This window comes from Aedes aegypti, chromosome 3 (assembly GCF_002204515.2).
Source record: "Aedes aegypti strain LVP_AGWG chromosome 3, AaegL5.0 Primary Assembly, whole genome shotgun sequence".
In the NCBI taxonomy this organism is placed as follows: domain Eukaryota; kingdom Metazoa; phylum Arthropoda; class Insecta; order Diptera; family Culicidae; genus Aedes; species Aedes aegypti.
In genome coordinates, this window is record NC_035109.1 from 363,831,306 (window position 1) to 363,846,605 (window position 15,300).

Consider the following 15,300-nt stretch of genomic DNA (forward strand, 5'->3'; position numbering starts at 1 on the left):
TTACCAATGGTTTTCAGGGCGTTATCTCAGATAATGCGAGAATATTTATCACTATAATTCTATAATGTAGTGCATAACCCATTATATTTTCAGCTGCATCGGTTCATTGAAACTCGAGATTTGCTTCTGAAAGTTTTGATGGTAATTGTTAGAGTGAGACAAAAGATAGGAAAAATAACACGGTCTCCCGTGTTTTCTTAAATTACCCCCTTTCAGATGCCTTGCGTGACACAGCGAGCAGTGATCCTATGCAGCACACACTAGTTGGGTTTGTTGATGACATGATTATAATCATTCCTCAATCTACACGCTCGTTCAGATCTACTCAAAAGTGAGTAGATTTCGACTCACTTCGGAACAAAGTGGAACTACTCAAAAGTGAGTAAAGCCATGGTTACTCACTTTAGAGTAACACTGTCAAATGTCAAAATTAGAGTAACACTTACTCACTTCGTTTTATCCACAATTTGCGAAAGTGAGTAGATGTCACTCACTTTAGAAATAACATTTTGGAAATAAATTTATTATTTTTATTTTTAAATAGAATCAGAAAAAAAAACCGAAAGACATAACATTTATTTTATTATCTCATACATAAATAGTACATTATATAACAAGTAAATAATAAAATTGTGATGTTTGTGTCCAATTTTTTCGCTTCTCTGGAATGGATCCCCGGAGGGGGATCCTGGGGGATTAATTTACGATGATGTCACGCGGCAACTTCCAGCGGGAAGAAAACCTAAAGGTTCGCAGTAAACTGTGGGCCGTGTTTACCAGAAATTAACGATTTTGCTGAGCATTAAAGCACGCAATGTTCTTCCGGTAAACATTCATTCGCTGGATGTTGATCCGGATGTTAGACCGAGCCAGTAGCATTTCCGGAAAGACTGTAAAGAATTGCTATTAGTTCAATAAAAAAATGTATGACGGTAAAACTTACTGTGTATAAACTTGTCTCTTGCGGTTGTTCGGGCAGAACCAGGACTTGGTTACTATCAAAAACTCCGATCTCGCTTCACTTGATAGCGGATTAATAACAACAGTAACAATGTATCAACTATTGCACAACTTGCATGATTCGTTTTAGGTAATTATACAGGTTTTAAGCACTTGTTTTACTACTAATACATTTTCTTACAACGATATTTACTCCTAATCTTGGAAGCTGAAATTTTCACAAGTGTTTGACAGTTACAAAGTGAGTCAAATATGTTAGTGTTTACTCAAAAGTGAGTAAGGTCGTTTTCTTTCATAATTGAGTAACAAGTTACTCACTTTGATAAAATAAAGTTACTCACTTTTGACAGCTAGTATGAAAGTTCAAAAGTGAGTCAAAGTTACTCTCTTTTGAGTAGATTTGAACGAGCGTGTAATGACGATGATGATGATGATGATGATGATGAGAATCTTCTGTCAAACAATCAATTACAAAAACAACAATCATGGCAGACAAGAAGGAAAAAATTGCTGCTGCTCGAAAAAAGGTGGGTTTTATCTGATTTTCCAGTATATTTTCTAAGTTTTGAGGGTATATTTAGCGTACTTCTAGTGCACTCTAGTTCTGTGATTGAAGTGATAATAAATTTCCAATAGTTTTTCGAGTTGAAACGCAAAACAATACATCGCCGTTTATCGCCAGCCAATGACGGCAAATTTGACACGTCAGCCCTCTCTTGCTTCTTGTTTTTGGATAGGAATGAATTTAGGATTAATCCTTTAATTTATTTCAGCTCAAGCAGTATCAATCGAAGCAAAAGACCGAGAGTTCCGGCAAAAGCGAAGGTGATTCCGCAAGGGAAACTCCAGTTCCAGTGCCTAGTAGTAATAACAACACAGGCGCACCTTCTCCTTCGCCATCCCCCGCCGAAGATGACATCCAGAATCAGAACCACTTGCCGAAAGAAGAAGTGTTGTCATCGGGACAACCTTCGTCCTACAGTGTGTCCAATTACTTCAGCAATAACGCCATGCCAGATTTCCTGGCTATGGAACCGCAGGTCGCCCAACCAGAACCGGCAGCCATGGATGTGAGCGTTCACAGCATAAATCGAATATCGGAGGAAATTGGCCACCTGATTGCCAATGCCAGTGCGGATTTGGGACCGCAGAACACGATACTGGAGCTGGAATCGGAGAAGGCGGAACTTTCGCGAGTGATGAACGCTCAAAAGTTGGAGAACGATGAACTGCGTTTAAGGCTGCGGAATAATCAATCTTTGGTCGAGGAATTGAAGAATGAGATCGATAAATTGAAGCTGGAGAATAGCACTAAGGTGACCAGTGAGCTGGGACCAATCCAGGAACAACTGCAGATGCAGATTCAAGCGGTTGGGGTTCTGGTCGGAGAGAAGGCTGAACTGACGGCAACCGTCAGTAAGTATCAAAGTTTGGTTAAGGAGAAATCGACGGAGAACGATGAGCTTCAAAATCGATTGAAGGCATCAAGAGCGACAGTCCAAAAGTTGGAGAAAGAGCTCGAAGGAATAAAGCTCTCTGGGTCGAGATTTGAAGAATTGGAAAGAACGATAGGAGCTCAGTTGAATGAGTATCAAGAAGAGGCGAACAAGTTCAAGAAACTATATGAAGACCTCCAGGAAGATTTGAGCGAGGTGAAGCAGAAGTCAGTAGTACGCAATGAAGAATTACAATCACTCCAGAAAGAGCTTGAACAAACAAGATCGGAACTGAGCCTATCCAAGCTGCGAATCCAGCAGCTCTCCTCAGATGACGATCAGGATTTCAATGCCAAAATTGAATCCTTGAGTCAGCAAAACCTAATCAAATCGCAACAGATAAAAGATTTGCAGAACATTATCAATCAAATCGGAAACGAGCGGGACCAGAGCAACCAACAATATCAAAACTACGTGCTTCATCTGAATCGCGAAGTGGCCAACTTGGCGGACAAGATTCAGGAGCTGACCGAGGAGAACAATCGACTGTCTTCGCGCGAGGACAACCTGGTGCGACACGTAGGCGAACTGGAGAGGCAAATTCAGCAACAGTTAACGAAGCAACAGACCTATGCGGCGCAGCAGAACGAATCGGCTGAGAATGATGAACAGAAGGTGGCACTGGAAGCGGAAGTCAAACTGCTGAGGGAGAAAATATCTGCGATGGAGTCGGAACGAGCGGAAAACACGGTATGACATTAATTCAGGGCTGGTAGCAAGTATATTTTCAATGAAAGGTGTCTAAAGTCTCTTCATGCTTATGTGTTTTGCTTTACTACACTTTTCGGACATACTTCAAATAACGAGTTGGTATGAACAAAAGCTACTGGTAGTTAGCTTCAGAGACTGATACTCATTCTTTTAAATTAAGAAGTCGAGTGGAATAACATACATTTGAGTAAATTTTATGGAAATACGATGTTAGTTTTGTGCTTTGGTATAGAATTCTCATATTCCGGTGAGAATATACAGTTTTTCATAGGAATATGTGATTTCCGTTGGAATGTTGAAATTGTGATTTTCATAAGAATGCTGGAACGACAGTGAGAATTTTGGGGCTTCCACGTTAACTTTGAATTTGAAGTTGCATTCTGTATTATTTTTTTTTTTTTAATTTCAAAAAGAGTTGTAGGACTATAGTCATTCTAGAGTTTCCTTAAGAATTCCATTACTCTGGTTTTTCTTGTTGGAAGTTAAGGAGTCCGGTAAATATCTGGGATTCCGGGAAATGTTTTGGTATTTGGGTATTTGAGTGGCAAAGTATGGGCTGGGTTATGAATCTTTTAAAATCCTGTGGAGATCTTTTAATTTCCGATCGGAATAATTGGTAATTTACTGGGAATATTTAAGCTTTCGATAACATTCCTGCTGCCTGTTGTGAGTTTTTAACGATCTGTTTATTCTAGTAAAATAGTATAGCATCTATTCGGTGTCATGCAAACAGCAAACGCCTGGGTTTGCCCGATGCAAACAGAGGATGTTTTTCCAGGTCCGACGAGCGACAGCGAGTTCGGACAGCAAGCGTTTGCCCGGTATAATGCCACAACAAGCAGGAAAATAATTGCTGAGATAGGGTAACAAGTGTGTTTAAGTGATCATAAGAGTACTAATTTTACTAAGAATACTTTTCATCGTACAGTGCCCGTTCGATTTCGACTCGGTTTGAATTTGGCAACACGGAAATCCATGTACACGAAAAAACGGATCATGATCAGTCACAAATTCTGTTAATCTCAATGTTTCTGTGCACCTTCTTAAGGCTTACCATATTCAAAATAGGCAAATTTAATTCGTTAAAGGGTTAACCTCAACGCTCGCACAGAAAATTTTCAGTTGATCAAAAATCAGGGTGTCCATCCATTCGGGAAAAGCGGGAACACACCGGGAAAAAGCACTATGGGTGAAACTAGAAAATTTTGCATGACTGCCTGGCATCGCATCTTTCAACACGAATATAATTGCTAGAGAGATAATTTACGATTTCTAGTATTTTTTAGCCAAATCCTATAATAACAATCGTTGGTTTCTTAGCCTTTGTGATTTCTCGACTGAATTAGAATGCAAATCCAAAGGAGATCTTCTGAAGCATCCTAGGGAATCGCATGGCGGGATATCATTGAAGAACCTCTCCGGGAGTATTTATTACTCACTTGAAGAATGTTAAAGAAGATTATTTCTATGGATGTTGCAACATCTTTGCAGAAATGATAACGGGAATCTAAGAAATAGTTGACCAGTTACTTGAAAGTTTCTTGTACAATCACTAAACATGTAATTAATGGTTTGCTTATACTGTTTTAGTTGATTATATTATTGATCTTTAACTTTTTTTTCTTGAAATTCTTAGCAGTTGATAAGAAGCTTAGGGTTACGATTTTTCGAATTGTTTTTAGTTCGTAATGAAGTTGTTGATAAATTCATTGAGAATTTGTTTTTGGATAAGTTCCTGGAAATACTCGTACTGATTGTTGAAGATGCCTTGCTCGGATTACTAATTTGACTTGGTCGTAATCTTTTAAAAGTTCCTTTTGAAATCCTTGACGAGATTTTGTATAAATTTCTGCAGATTCACAGCGATTTCTTCCAGTCGCTTTTAGGAAGTTTCCTGTGAGATTTCTAATGATTTCAATCGGCTTTTAGGTAATATTGAACATATTTTTATTAGGTTCTTGACGACTTTCTTGACGAAATCTTTGATGCTTGTTTGGATTTTTGTCATCTTTTTAGCAAGGATTCAATCAAATGTTTTTGACGAGATATCGTTTATGATCTTCATCGATCCTTGGATCCAACGAGAGTTTCACCAGATAATGAATTTTTCCAGGAATCAACCATGAGCCATTTCTAACGCATAATTTTGAAAGCATTCTTTAAACATGATTGATTTGTTATACTAAATTTGCCGTAAACTATGGTCTGAATTTTGTTACACAGAGTAGTATTTTTAACATCATTACAAAATATCTGTATTTCCTATACATTTTCTTGGGTACTTGGTATTTTTTGACTGAAAATAGTTACCAGAAGGTTATATGACTATTGTTAAATATTTTCTACCAGGAATGAGGAAAACATACGTGATTTTTTGTTAAATTACTGAAATGATAAATCTCTAAATCAAAGACCTGATCTAAGAGTAACTTCAGCAATCTCTCAGTCCTGATTATACAAAAAATACTAAAAATATCTATATTGTTGGTTTTTGAGATTTTTCTATAAATCGTTTATATCTCTTTATCCAAAACTCGTTCAAAATTCAAACCGTTTCAACCAACAATATTTTAAAAATTTCATCAACGTTCTCATCAATAACATAGATCGAGTCCTCCAAATTTGACCACTTTGTTTGAAAAATACAAAAAAGTTTTGATTATTACCCCTTCCAAACGTTAGTGATTTTAAACCCCTCCTAGGGTAATTCGCTAATTGTTGAACGCTACCCAAATGTTGAACGATCTGTATAAACCTTGTTAAAACAGGAAATTGAACCATTTTCAAACAGTTTCAATAAATTATACAGATTATTTTGTAAGTTAGCTGTACTATTGGACACAATAAATTCAATTAGCACATTAATTACTTAAACGAAATATTTATTGAAAATTTTTATATTTTCCAGTATTTGACAATCAATATGCATAAATATGATATTCATAATCTTCATAAAGATTTTCAGTAGTTCAATATATTTTATATATTTTAACGATACTGCTTCGAAATCCGGACATCCGAGAATTGAAAAATTTAATTTGAATGGACACCCTGAGAAATGCGACTGAATGTACCATGTCTGTAGTCGAAATCAGGTTGACAAAAATTATTTCTGTTAAATGTATCAGAAACGTGGTGAGATGTCTAGTGCAGAAAACGGTTCCTTTAATTGTGGTGTTTATTGTTTTCGTTTAAGTGCATTATTTTACCTACTCACTATATTACAATAGGGTCCTAAAATGTTTAATGAAAATTTCATGTAATCTTGTTTTTGTTTAATAAACTTCAATTTAAAAATTGGGTCCATAAATGAACCTTGACACTTAAGATCATGTTAGACGTTCGCTTAGTCGACAAAAACACCACAGGGGTTTTAGGTTTAGCACTGGGGTTGTTCCTATCTGACATTTCGTAAGGAACACTGAAAATAAGATACACCCAAAAATTTGAGTTTAAAGCCTGATTCGCTGCTGACAAGTAATTTCTCGGCCTATCTTTATGCGTAAAAAATTTCTGCAAGGAATCGATCAAGAATGCGCTTTTTTTCTGATCGCAGTACGCAATTGAAAAGAAATGTCAGTTCAAATGGGAGTCGCTGTACAAAAATTTCTGCAAGGAATCGGCGAGAAATTTCTTTAGCGATTCCTTTTCAGTAGCAAATCAGGCTTAAGCCAAGGGGTTTGACAAAATCCAAAAAAAAAAACATAAAAAAATTGTTTTGGACTCAAACAAACGGTAAACATCAAAAAATTGAGTAAACATGTGTTTTCGGCCTAAACTTAAGCGTTTGGCACTAAAATTGGGACAGGGCTTTAGGACCCTATTACCATTAGTTGTTAGATGAAACTTTAAGCTTCAATTTAAAAATTGGGTCCATAAATGAACCTTGACACTTAAGATCATGTTTGACGTTCGCTTAGTCGACAAAAACACCACAGGGGTTTGATGTTTAGCACTGGGGTTGTTCCTATCTGACATTTCGGAAGGAACACGGAAAACAAAATACACCCAAAAATTTGAGTCCTATTACCATTAGTTGTGAGATGAATCTAAACTGATTGCGACCAAAATAAAAATGGAAACGACGAATATGGACAACTGGGCAACGGAAAGTGATAATTTCATTGCATTATTTCCAATAAACGATCAAGATCCATCAAAATCCTATTTCACAATGCGAAAGCCGCCGTGGGAAAGAGTTGCTTGGCATCGGTTTGAATCAACACCATTCACATTAAACACTGAGGAAATGACAGGTTTTCACTGATCGAAGCATAACACGACGGGTATTAGCACATATATATCACAGACAAACAGACGTCACACTCTCATCATTGTCCATCGACCACCTTTTTAACGGACGATTCAAAAATATGGTAGGTGGCCAATCCGCCACTCGCAGCGCTTGCATAGTTTTTGCTCTTGTTGGACGTTTACACACTACCGCCATCTGTTGGCCTGTCGGCCAAACACACCGATTTTAGCATTGGGCGTACATGTCATCGTGACTATGATTTTGATCGAGATTTGTTCTAAGTGTTACGTCTGTTTGTCTGTGTTTGCACGCTGCGTATATTCAACAAAAATAGAAATTTTTATCGCAGAATTTCTTCCCGTGTAAGAATATTTTGAATATTGGCAGGATTCTTCTATATTTTTACAAGAATCTTTGAAACATCATCAAACATATTTTGAGTTTCAATGAGAATTCTGGAGATTCTGAGGAGATCTTCACTGAATTCAACGATAAGGCAATCCATGAGACAGCTGCGATCAGCTGATTTTTTATTTATCATGAGCTTTTGACGTTTCGCGTTCGGAGTGACCGTTCAATTACAAAGGAAAATGTTAAGCTCTGATAACACTCGCATGGTATGTTTACCCTGTCGATTGGGTTGCATGTACACTTATAGCTGTCAGTCCTATCGCGGAAAGTCCTCGTGGATAGCCTTATTACCGTCAGGAGACACTACTATACCCATACAAATCCCAACATTCCCTCCAGAATTCTTTCCCAACACCTCATAGGTTTTCTCAAAAATCCGAAAGATATCATTGCAGAATCTTATTAGTGTTACTAGAATTCCAAAAAATCATTCCAAAATCCAACCATCTTTCTAAAAACTTTTTTTGAATTCATAGAATCCCAGAGATACTACCGAAATTTCAGGAGTAAGATAATAATACCGAGTATATCATCGAAGCACTCAAAATTCCATATTCAACATCGGAAATCAATTTATAACAAATTCAGCAGGAATCTAGCAAGCTCCAAAATTAATCCTATTCCTTAGTAATCCTACACACAGAGAAATGATTTTTAAAATCAATAATATTCTGTATTGAAATCAACAGAAAAAATTATCATTTCTCGGCTAATAATATATTTTTTTGAATTCAACAACAAAACCTTGTTGTTTCAAAAAAATACTTTTTTTGTTTCTAGAATCAGTCGTCAACACGAACAAAAATTATTTTTATGAATTCATAATAAATATATTTGTTAATACAATACCTTATGTTGAAACAAAAAATAACTGTGTTGCTTTAAAAATTTATATTTTTTGAACCAAAAAAAGTATTTTTATAAACAAAAAAGTACGTTTTTGATTCAATATTTAATTTTTTATTTATGTAGGATGTATTTTCATTATTTTCTATTTTATTTGAAATGATCATAAATAAAAAGACTATTTTCTCTCCATTTGGATTTTATTTACATCTGATTTAGAAATAATCACCAGATGAGTTATTGCCTTCCTATAAACTCTGATTACAAAATTACTTTAGCCATTTATGCATTTTGTAGACGCAGTCAGCAAGTAATTTGCAGTGCACCGTTCACGAGTGATGGATTCAGATTACTTTCTCCTACCACCGGTGATGCGGTTGAATAACAATCTGTGGAAATCTTATGATACATAGAAAAATACAATTATTATTCCTTTTGTTAAAACACTTCATCCGTTTATTTATACCTGGTGAAATTCTCAAAACATTCAATCTATGCATGCAATTCGTCCGGTCAACCAGAAATGGCGGCGGTATCAATTCTTCAATTTCCTTCCGTTCCAGGATTTTCAGAATTTCAAGATAGTATTGATTTTCTAGAGAGAAACAATCGAACAATGCGTATAAGCTCGTATATCAGATAGTTACATGGAAACAAGACAATTTCTTACCCAGAAGACGATTGATAATTTTTTCCAAAACTCAGCAAAAAAATAACCGTCACTAACTTCCTCAAGTCCATAACCAAAACTTCTTCTGTTGAATCCATTTTGAGTTTTGTTTGAAATCATGGAAAAGGCGTCTGACAAGCCGTGCGTACACTCAAAATAATCCAAACGTCATTGTTACGTGGAAACATACGTGGTTTTTTTTCCATCGCACTTTTCACGTAGCTCTTACGGGGAACGTAGGTGATGAAGAATGAACCAATGAACAAATGAACTTGTACCATTCCATCAAAGGCATGTGTAACAGCTACGTGATTTTTTCGTATATTTGACCAAGTAGTTGAATAGAACCTAAGGTATGTTCCCGGTAAACTGTACTAAAATTCTGTATAGGTGCAATGCTGCTTTCGCATTGTTATTTTTAAATAACATTATTTTTCAATAAAACATGTAATACATAAAGTTTTACTTTTATTTATTGAACCATCGGTTTTGATCAAAATAAAGTATTTCACACAATGCCTGAGTATCGGGAAATCAGGTAACAAGATAGTCTGGTTTTGGTGTGTGTTTCGACTCGATGTTCTCGAAAATCCTTCGGCACATAGTTAAAGGCAACGTTTCTGTTTCAGAGAAAGAATATCGGGAACAGATATAGTTTTTTTTGAAATCATTACTAAATTAAAAAGTTTACTCACGTTTAAATTTCAAAAACGGAAAAACCATTTTGACCAGCACCAGCTCTTCCAGTACCACGTACCAATTTGACCCGCATTGCTAACAATGATGCGACTCAGAAAAAATGGCCCGATGATCTATTGAGAAGTAACATCCTAATTAATGGAATCCTTACTACAACATTTAAAATAATACCTTTAATATAACTAATTAAATTAATTGGAAGTCCATCAAATCTTTATGTTTATTTTCACTTGACGCCATCTTTACATTTGATCACAACACAAAATGAATCGAAGATGAACACGTTCGGAATGAATTAATGCATGTACGTAGATTTCACGTAAGGTCGATAGGTTGATGCAGTGAAAACTATCAAAGCAACAAATAACGTTAATTTATGAAACGGTAACTGTTACCTTAGTCAGGTAAAGTCAGAGGATGGTTCATTATCATGAACCTACGTGATTTTTCACGTAGTAATGACGTTTAGATTATTTTGAGTGTACATAATAGCGAAAACAAAGCATACACACTCTCATATAATAAATATGTAGGGTAAAAGCACCGGTTTTGGCCAGTCTAAGAGAAAATGTCAATAAAAATTAAATGGGTAGACGTTTTTACACTACAAATATGTCAAATGCAAGTATTCAATCCATATTATGTGTGTAAAATATCAAAACTGAAATGGTTTTATTTTTTCGCTTTGAAAATTTCATTGGTCAATATAGGCCAACGGAACCAGTTTCGGCCAGAGATTTAACTTCGGTTCCTAAATTGGCCAATCGCATTGATTTCTCATGAGAGTGGTCAAATTAGGAGTGCCCTGACCAAATTAGGTGTATGGGAGTTAAAATTACAAAGAAAATTTATTGTTTTTCTTATGTTTTGAATCAATTTGGATGAGTAAATGAATGTGGCTCTATCATATGAATGTGATCTACTAAACACAAAAGGTTTCATGCTGATTGGCTATGTTAAACGGTGTATAATCCACTATGGCTACAACTGGCGTATGACCAAAACCGGTGCTTCTACCCTATGTGTGTAAGTAATAGGGCTTTTTGAAACCAAAAAACTTTTTTTGAAAACGAAACAGATTGTGCCAACAATCAAAAAAATATTTTATTGATTCTACGCAACTTATGTTCCCATCAGTTTGGTGTAAAAACAACAATTAAAATTTTTGGAACAACAATTAAAATTTTTGGATCAACAATATTTAATATTTGTATTCAACAAAAATAATTGTAGTTTTTAAAAAATATTCATTTTTGAAACAAAAAGGTCTGTTTTCTCTGCATGTACAGAAACACAAAACAAGCATCCGTTGACATTTATCTGCTACACGTAGATATGTGGTAAAAACACATGTTCAAAATCTTTTACGAAAATCTTATTTGTTAAGGGATTGTACCAGGAAATTCCACGAGAGTTCCTCAAGGAGTCGATTCTAGTGATTCTTCCAGCCATCTTCGTATTCGTTTATTTATTTATTTATTTATTTATTTCACCGCCTTCGTCCATGGGCCTTACAGACTGTAACTTAAAATTAAGTAACATACAACTATCCAACAATTGATTACTTTAGTACAACAGTAGACACAGAAAAAATCAAAAGAATACAATCATATCGATTATCAGAAACAAAATAAACAAATTTAACAGGAACTAAACACATTAAAACTTCAAAGCACATTACAGTCAACATATTGATAATTTACGTGGGCTGCCAAATGTCGTTGAATCGATTGACAAACTCTCGATACTTCTGGACAAACATTTCAAAAGGGCACATCGAAATTGGTAAACATTGGCTTTGCAAGACGCTGTTGAGCCCAATTCAACTCGATCACGCTCACCAATACCACTATCAGGAAGAGCTAACGCCAATCTTTCTGATAGTTGTGTTAGTTTGCGTGGGCGGGCTAAGAAGGGCTCAACAGCAACGTTTCTAAAAAAAGGCTCAAGACCTCTTGGGCCCTTTTCAAATGTTTGTCCAGACTTCACCCCTTTCGGCCAGGTCGACGCAGTCATAGCTGTACTTTTCAGTTGTCTATCCAAAACAATTTTGAATGCAACGAAATCCAACGTATTTGAGTTTCTCCATTTCGACACCAACTTAACAACCTCCAAACACTCTGCAAGAGGAACTTCGAGCTGTCTAGCCACCATCAGACTGATATCGTTCTCCGTAGCACGTTTATCAATGTTCGTCAAATACAATGAGAACACATTCTCACCCAAGCTCTCATCTGTTTCGGTAGGCAACTGTACGTTCTCGGGATTTTGCGGCCGACGTTACTAATGCGAAAATGATCAAGCTGTTTTTGCACTGATTGCGAGATTAGACGCAATAAACTCTTTAAACTTATACGATCACAGACGAATTAGGTATTTGCACTGACTCTCCAACGCTATTTGTTGGATTAGGATTTTTCGAGATACTAAACTTGCAATTATTACGCGAAAAAGATGCGAAGCAGCGGTGCGGTTAGCAAAGATTTTTTTCAACAAATTTTCAAAAAAAATCTCTAAAACTTCATCTAAAGCTTCATATCAGCAATTATTCCTATCATTCGTAGACAGGGGTTGCGTTTGATGTTTTTAAAGGAATTCTTTCAGAGAATCCTACAGGACATTATTCAGCGATTAGATTGATTTTTTTTCCAAGCAAAACGTATAAATGCATCCTCGATGAATTTAGGCAGTTTTTTATCCTTGAGAGTAAAAATTTATAGAAAAGTTTCTCCTAAGATTATTATGTGATTTGTATTAAAATTAGGTACCTCCTATATTTTTTTTCCAAAATTTCTTCAATAATTTCTAAAAATATCCTATATACCTACATGATTTTTGTTGGAGAAGGAGAATTCTTTGGATACATACCTGGAAAAATCCTGATTAAATTTTTCGAGATCTTCCATGGGATATTTCTTAAATAATTCTTAGAGTACTTCCAGAACGAAACTTATGAGATATCTCTGAAGAAATTTTTGAATTTACTCATAAAAAAATTGTAAAAGAAAGTTTGGAGAAATTCCTGAGTAAACTCATGGTGGAACATCTGGAGTATTTATGGAGTTTTCCTCAAATAAATTTTAGGGTTAATTCGTGAAGATTTCTTGAACGAAATCATGGAGAAATTCCTTAGAAAGGCTGTTAAAGCATCACTGATAATTTCTGAAGCACATTGTGAACAATTACATGGATAATGTCTTAATGGAATTCTTGGAAAAAAAAGCATACAGTAATACGAGCAATAATGCTTAATGTCACAAGTAATACTTACTACTTGTAGTTCAACAAAAAAAACTGAACACTCTTATCTCTTGATTCTCGTTTGGATTATTTTTGTTCTATTATCTCTTTTTGATTTTTTTTTTTTTTTTTTGATGTCTTTGAAGTTCCTATTTTTATGATAATCAGTCGTTACCAGCCCTTAATTGAGAAAAAGGGTTAGATATGAGATAGTAACGCAATCAATTTATATTTCAGACGCATCACGATTCAGTCGAACAACTCCAACGGAAGTACGACGAGAAAGTGGCATTGGGCGAACAGAAAATAGCTGAACTGCAGTTAGCTTTGGAACGGTTACAACTGGAAAAACCAGATGTGGCTAAGCTAATGGCTGAAATTGAAAGCGGGAAGGTCGGTGCATCCAGAGCAGTTGCGCAGAATATGGAACTGAAGGCACAGTTGGAAGAGATGCAGAAGGCGTTTGTGCAAATTGTATGTTAGCGGACTGATATATTTGATTTCGACCCTAACTAATTGATTAATCTTTCAGAGTAACGACAAACTAGAACTTACCGACAAGCTACAAACTGAACTCCATCTGGGTAAGGAAATGAAAGCCACCTACGGTCAGCTGGAAGAGGAACTGAATTCAATTCGTGAGAAACTTCACTACAAGGACGAGGAAATGATTCGGTTGGCGCACGAGACTACCGAACTACACAAGCAGATTTTGCAGCAGAATCAAGAGATCGATCGGTTACGGTATTATGAGTCACGTGCAAACGATTCCAGCACTCTTCAGACAGAATTACAGCGTGCTCAACAACAACTGCAACAGTTGCAGCAGAACCATCACGAAGTGATTACGAATGTTGAGAATACCGATCATCATCATCACCATGAGTGCAATAGTCACGATCAACATCAACATGAAGAACAACCGCACGATCTTCACAGGGAAATTGACACACTGAGGCAGGAAAAAGCTGAACTTGTGAATGCCATCAACAGTTTGCAAAACAGATCTAAACCCACACCGGTCCACGATATCACTGGTGATAATCACGTGGATAAGCAAGACGGCATCAGCGATAGTGTTTCTACCGTGAGCATTCCCACGCATGAAGCTATGGAGAAGCTTCAGGAGCGTTTCAAGCGGACCATGCTGGAGGTGGCCGAGCTAACCGACGAGAAACAACGGCTGGAACATTTGGTTATGCAACTGCAAGGCGAAACGGAAACGATTGGCGAGTACATAACGCTCTACCAACAGCAGCGGCGAATGCTGAAACAGAAAGACATGGAGCGTGATCTTCAACTGGAACAATTGGCACACGATCGCGAGATGATGAAACTGAAGCTCAAAGAGCTCAACTATCTCGTACATCAGCTGGTGATAGAAAAGGGGGCATCCATACCGCGAACGCCGCCTAGTCCATCGCCATCCCTCGATCAGTTGCGTCATCATCCACCGATTGTCGATCTACCAATGTCTCCTAGTCCAACCAGCGCATCGCCAGTGCCCAGTGAAAATGGCGAAAACAACGATGCGGCCAAGGTGCACATCAGACCAACGGAAACAGCCGGAAGAATTCTATCGCTGCTAAGTGATATCAAGGAAGCAAACATCCCTTACGGAAGCGGAGTGCAGCACTGTTCGTGCTGCTCCGGGCGGCTGGAAACCGTCTAGACCCATCGAGGACAACCATTACCAAACAAAATCGCGTTACGACCTGCTGCAACGTCGAATCTGACAATGGAGGCAAGTAGCTTGTTAGATTCCTTTTTTCGGACAGGTAGACGAGTGCTTTACAGTGCAACTGTGGTTATTTTTATACTTAAGCGATAATCTAGTAAACTTTTTATTTCACTTTCCATGAACAGCGACGTTTATTGGATCACATCCTTGAGTATCTTCTGATATCATTTAACTATGTATAAGCCAACTCACGAAGTTCCATTCCTCACAATTTATAGTGCTTCTCGGGAAAATAAAGGCATCTGGATTACCATACATTTCAGATTTTATC

At 36.7% G+C, this 15,300-nt stretch overlaps 1 protein-coding gene and 1 long non-coding RNA gene across 2 annotated transcripts; one reads left to right on the forward strand and one right to left on the reverse strand.

Moving 5' to 3' along the window:
• The first annotated feature begins 1,411 nt into the window (after positions 1 to 1,411).
• On the forward strand, positions 1,412 to 15,147 carry LOC5566861 (golgin subfamily A member 2). The gene is made up of 4 exons (XM_021848591.1): positions 1,412 to 1,487; positions 1,734 to 3,146; positions 13,526 to 13,762; positions 13,821 to 15,147. Exons 1-4 carry the CDS (start codon positions 1,446 to 1,448, stop codon positions 14,958 to 14,960), a joined length of 2,832 nt encoding a protein of 943 aa, XP_021704283.1. The 5' UTR covers positions 1,412 to 1,445; the 3' UTR covers positions 14,961 to 15,147.
• On the reverse strand, positions 9,679 to 10,558 carry LOC110677656. The gene is made up of 2 exons (XR_002501101.1): positions 10,045 to 10,558; positions 9,679 to 9,969 (listed from the first exon to the last, which is right to left on the reverse strand). It is a non-coding gene; the product is annotated as an uncharacterized LOC110677656 (long non-coding RNA).
• Positions 15,148 to 15,300: the final 153 nt, after the last annotated feature.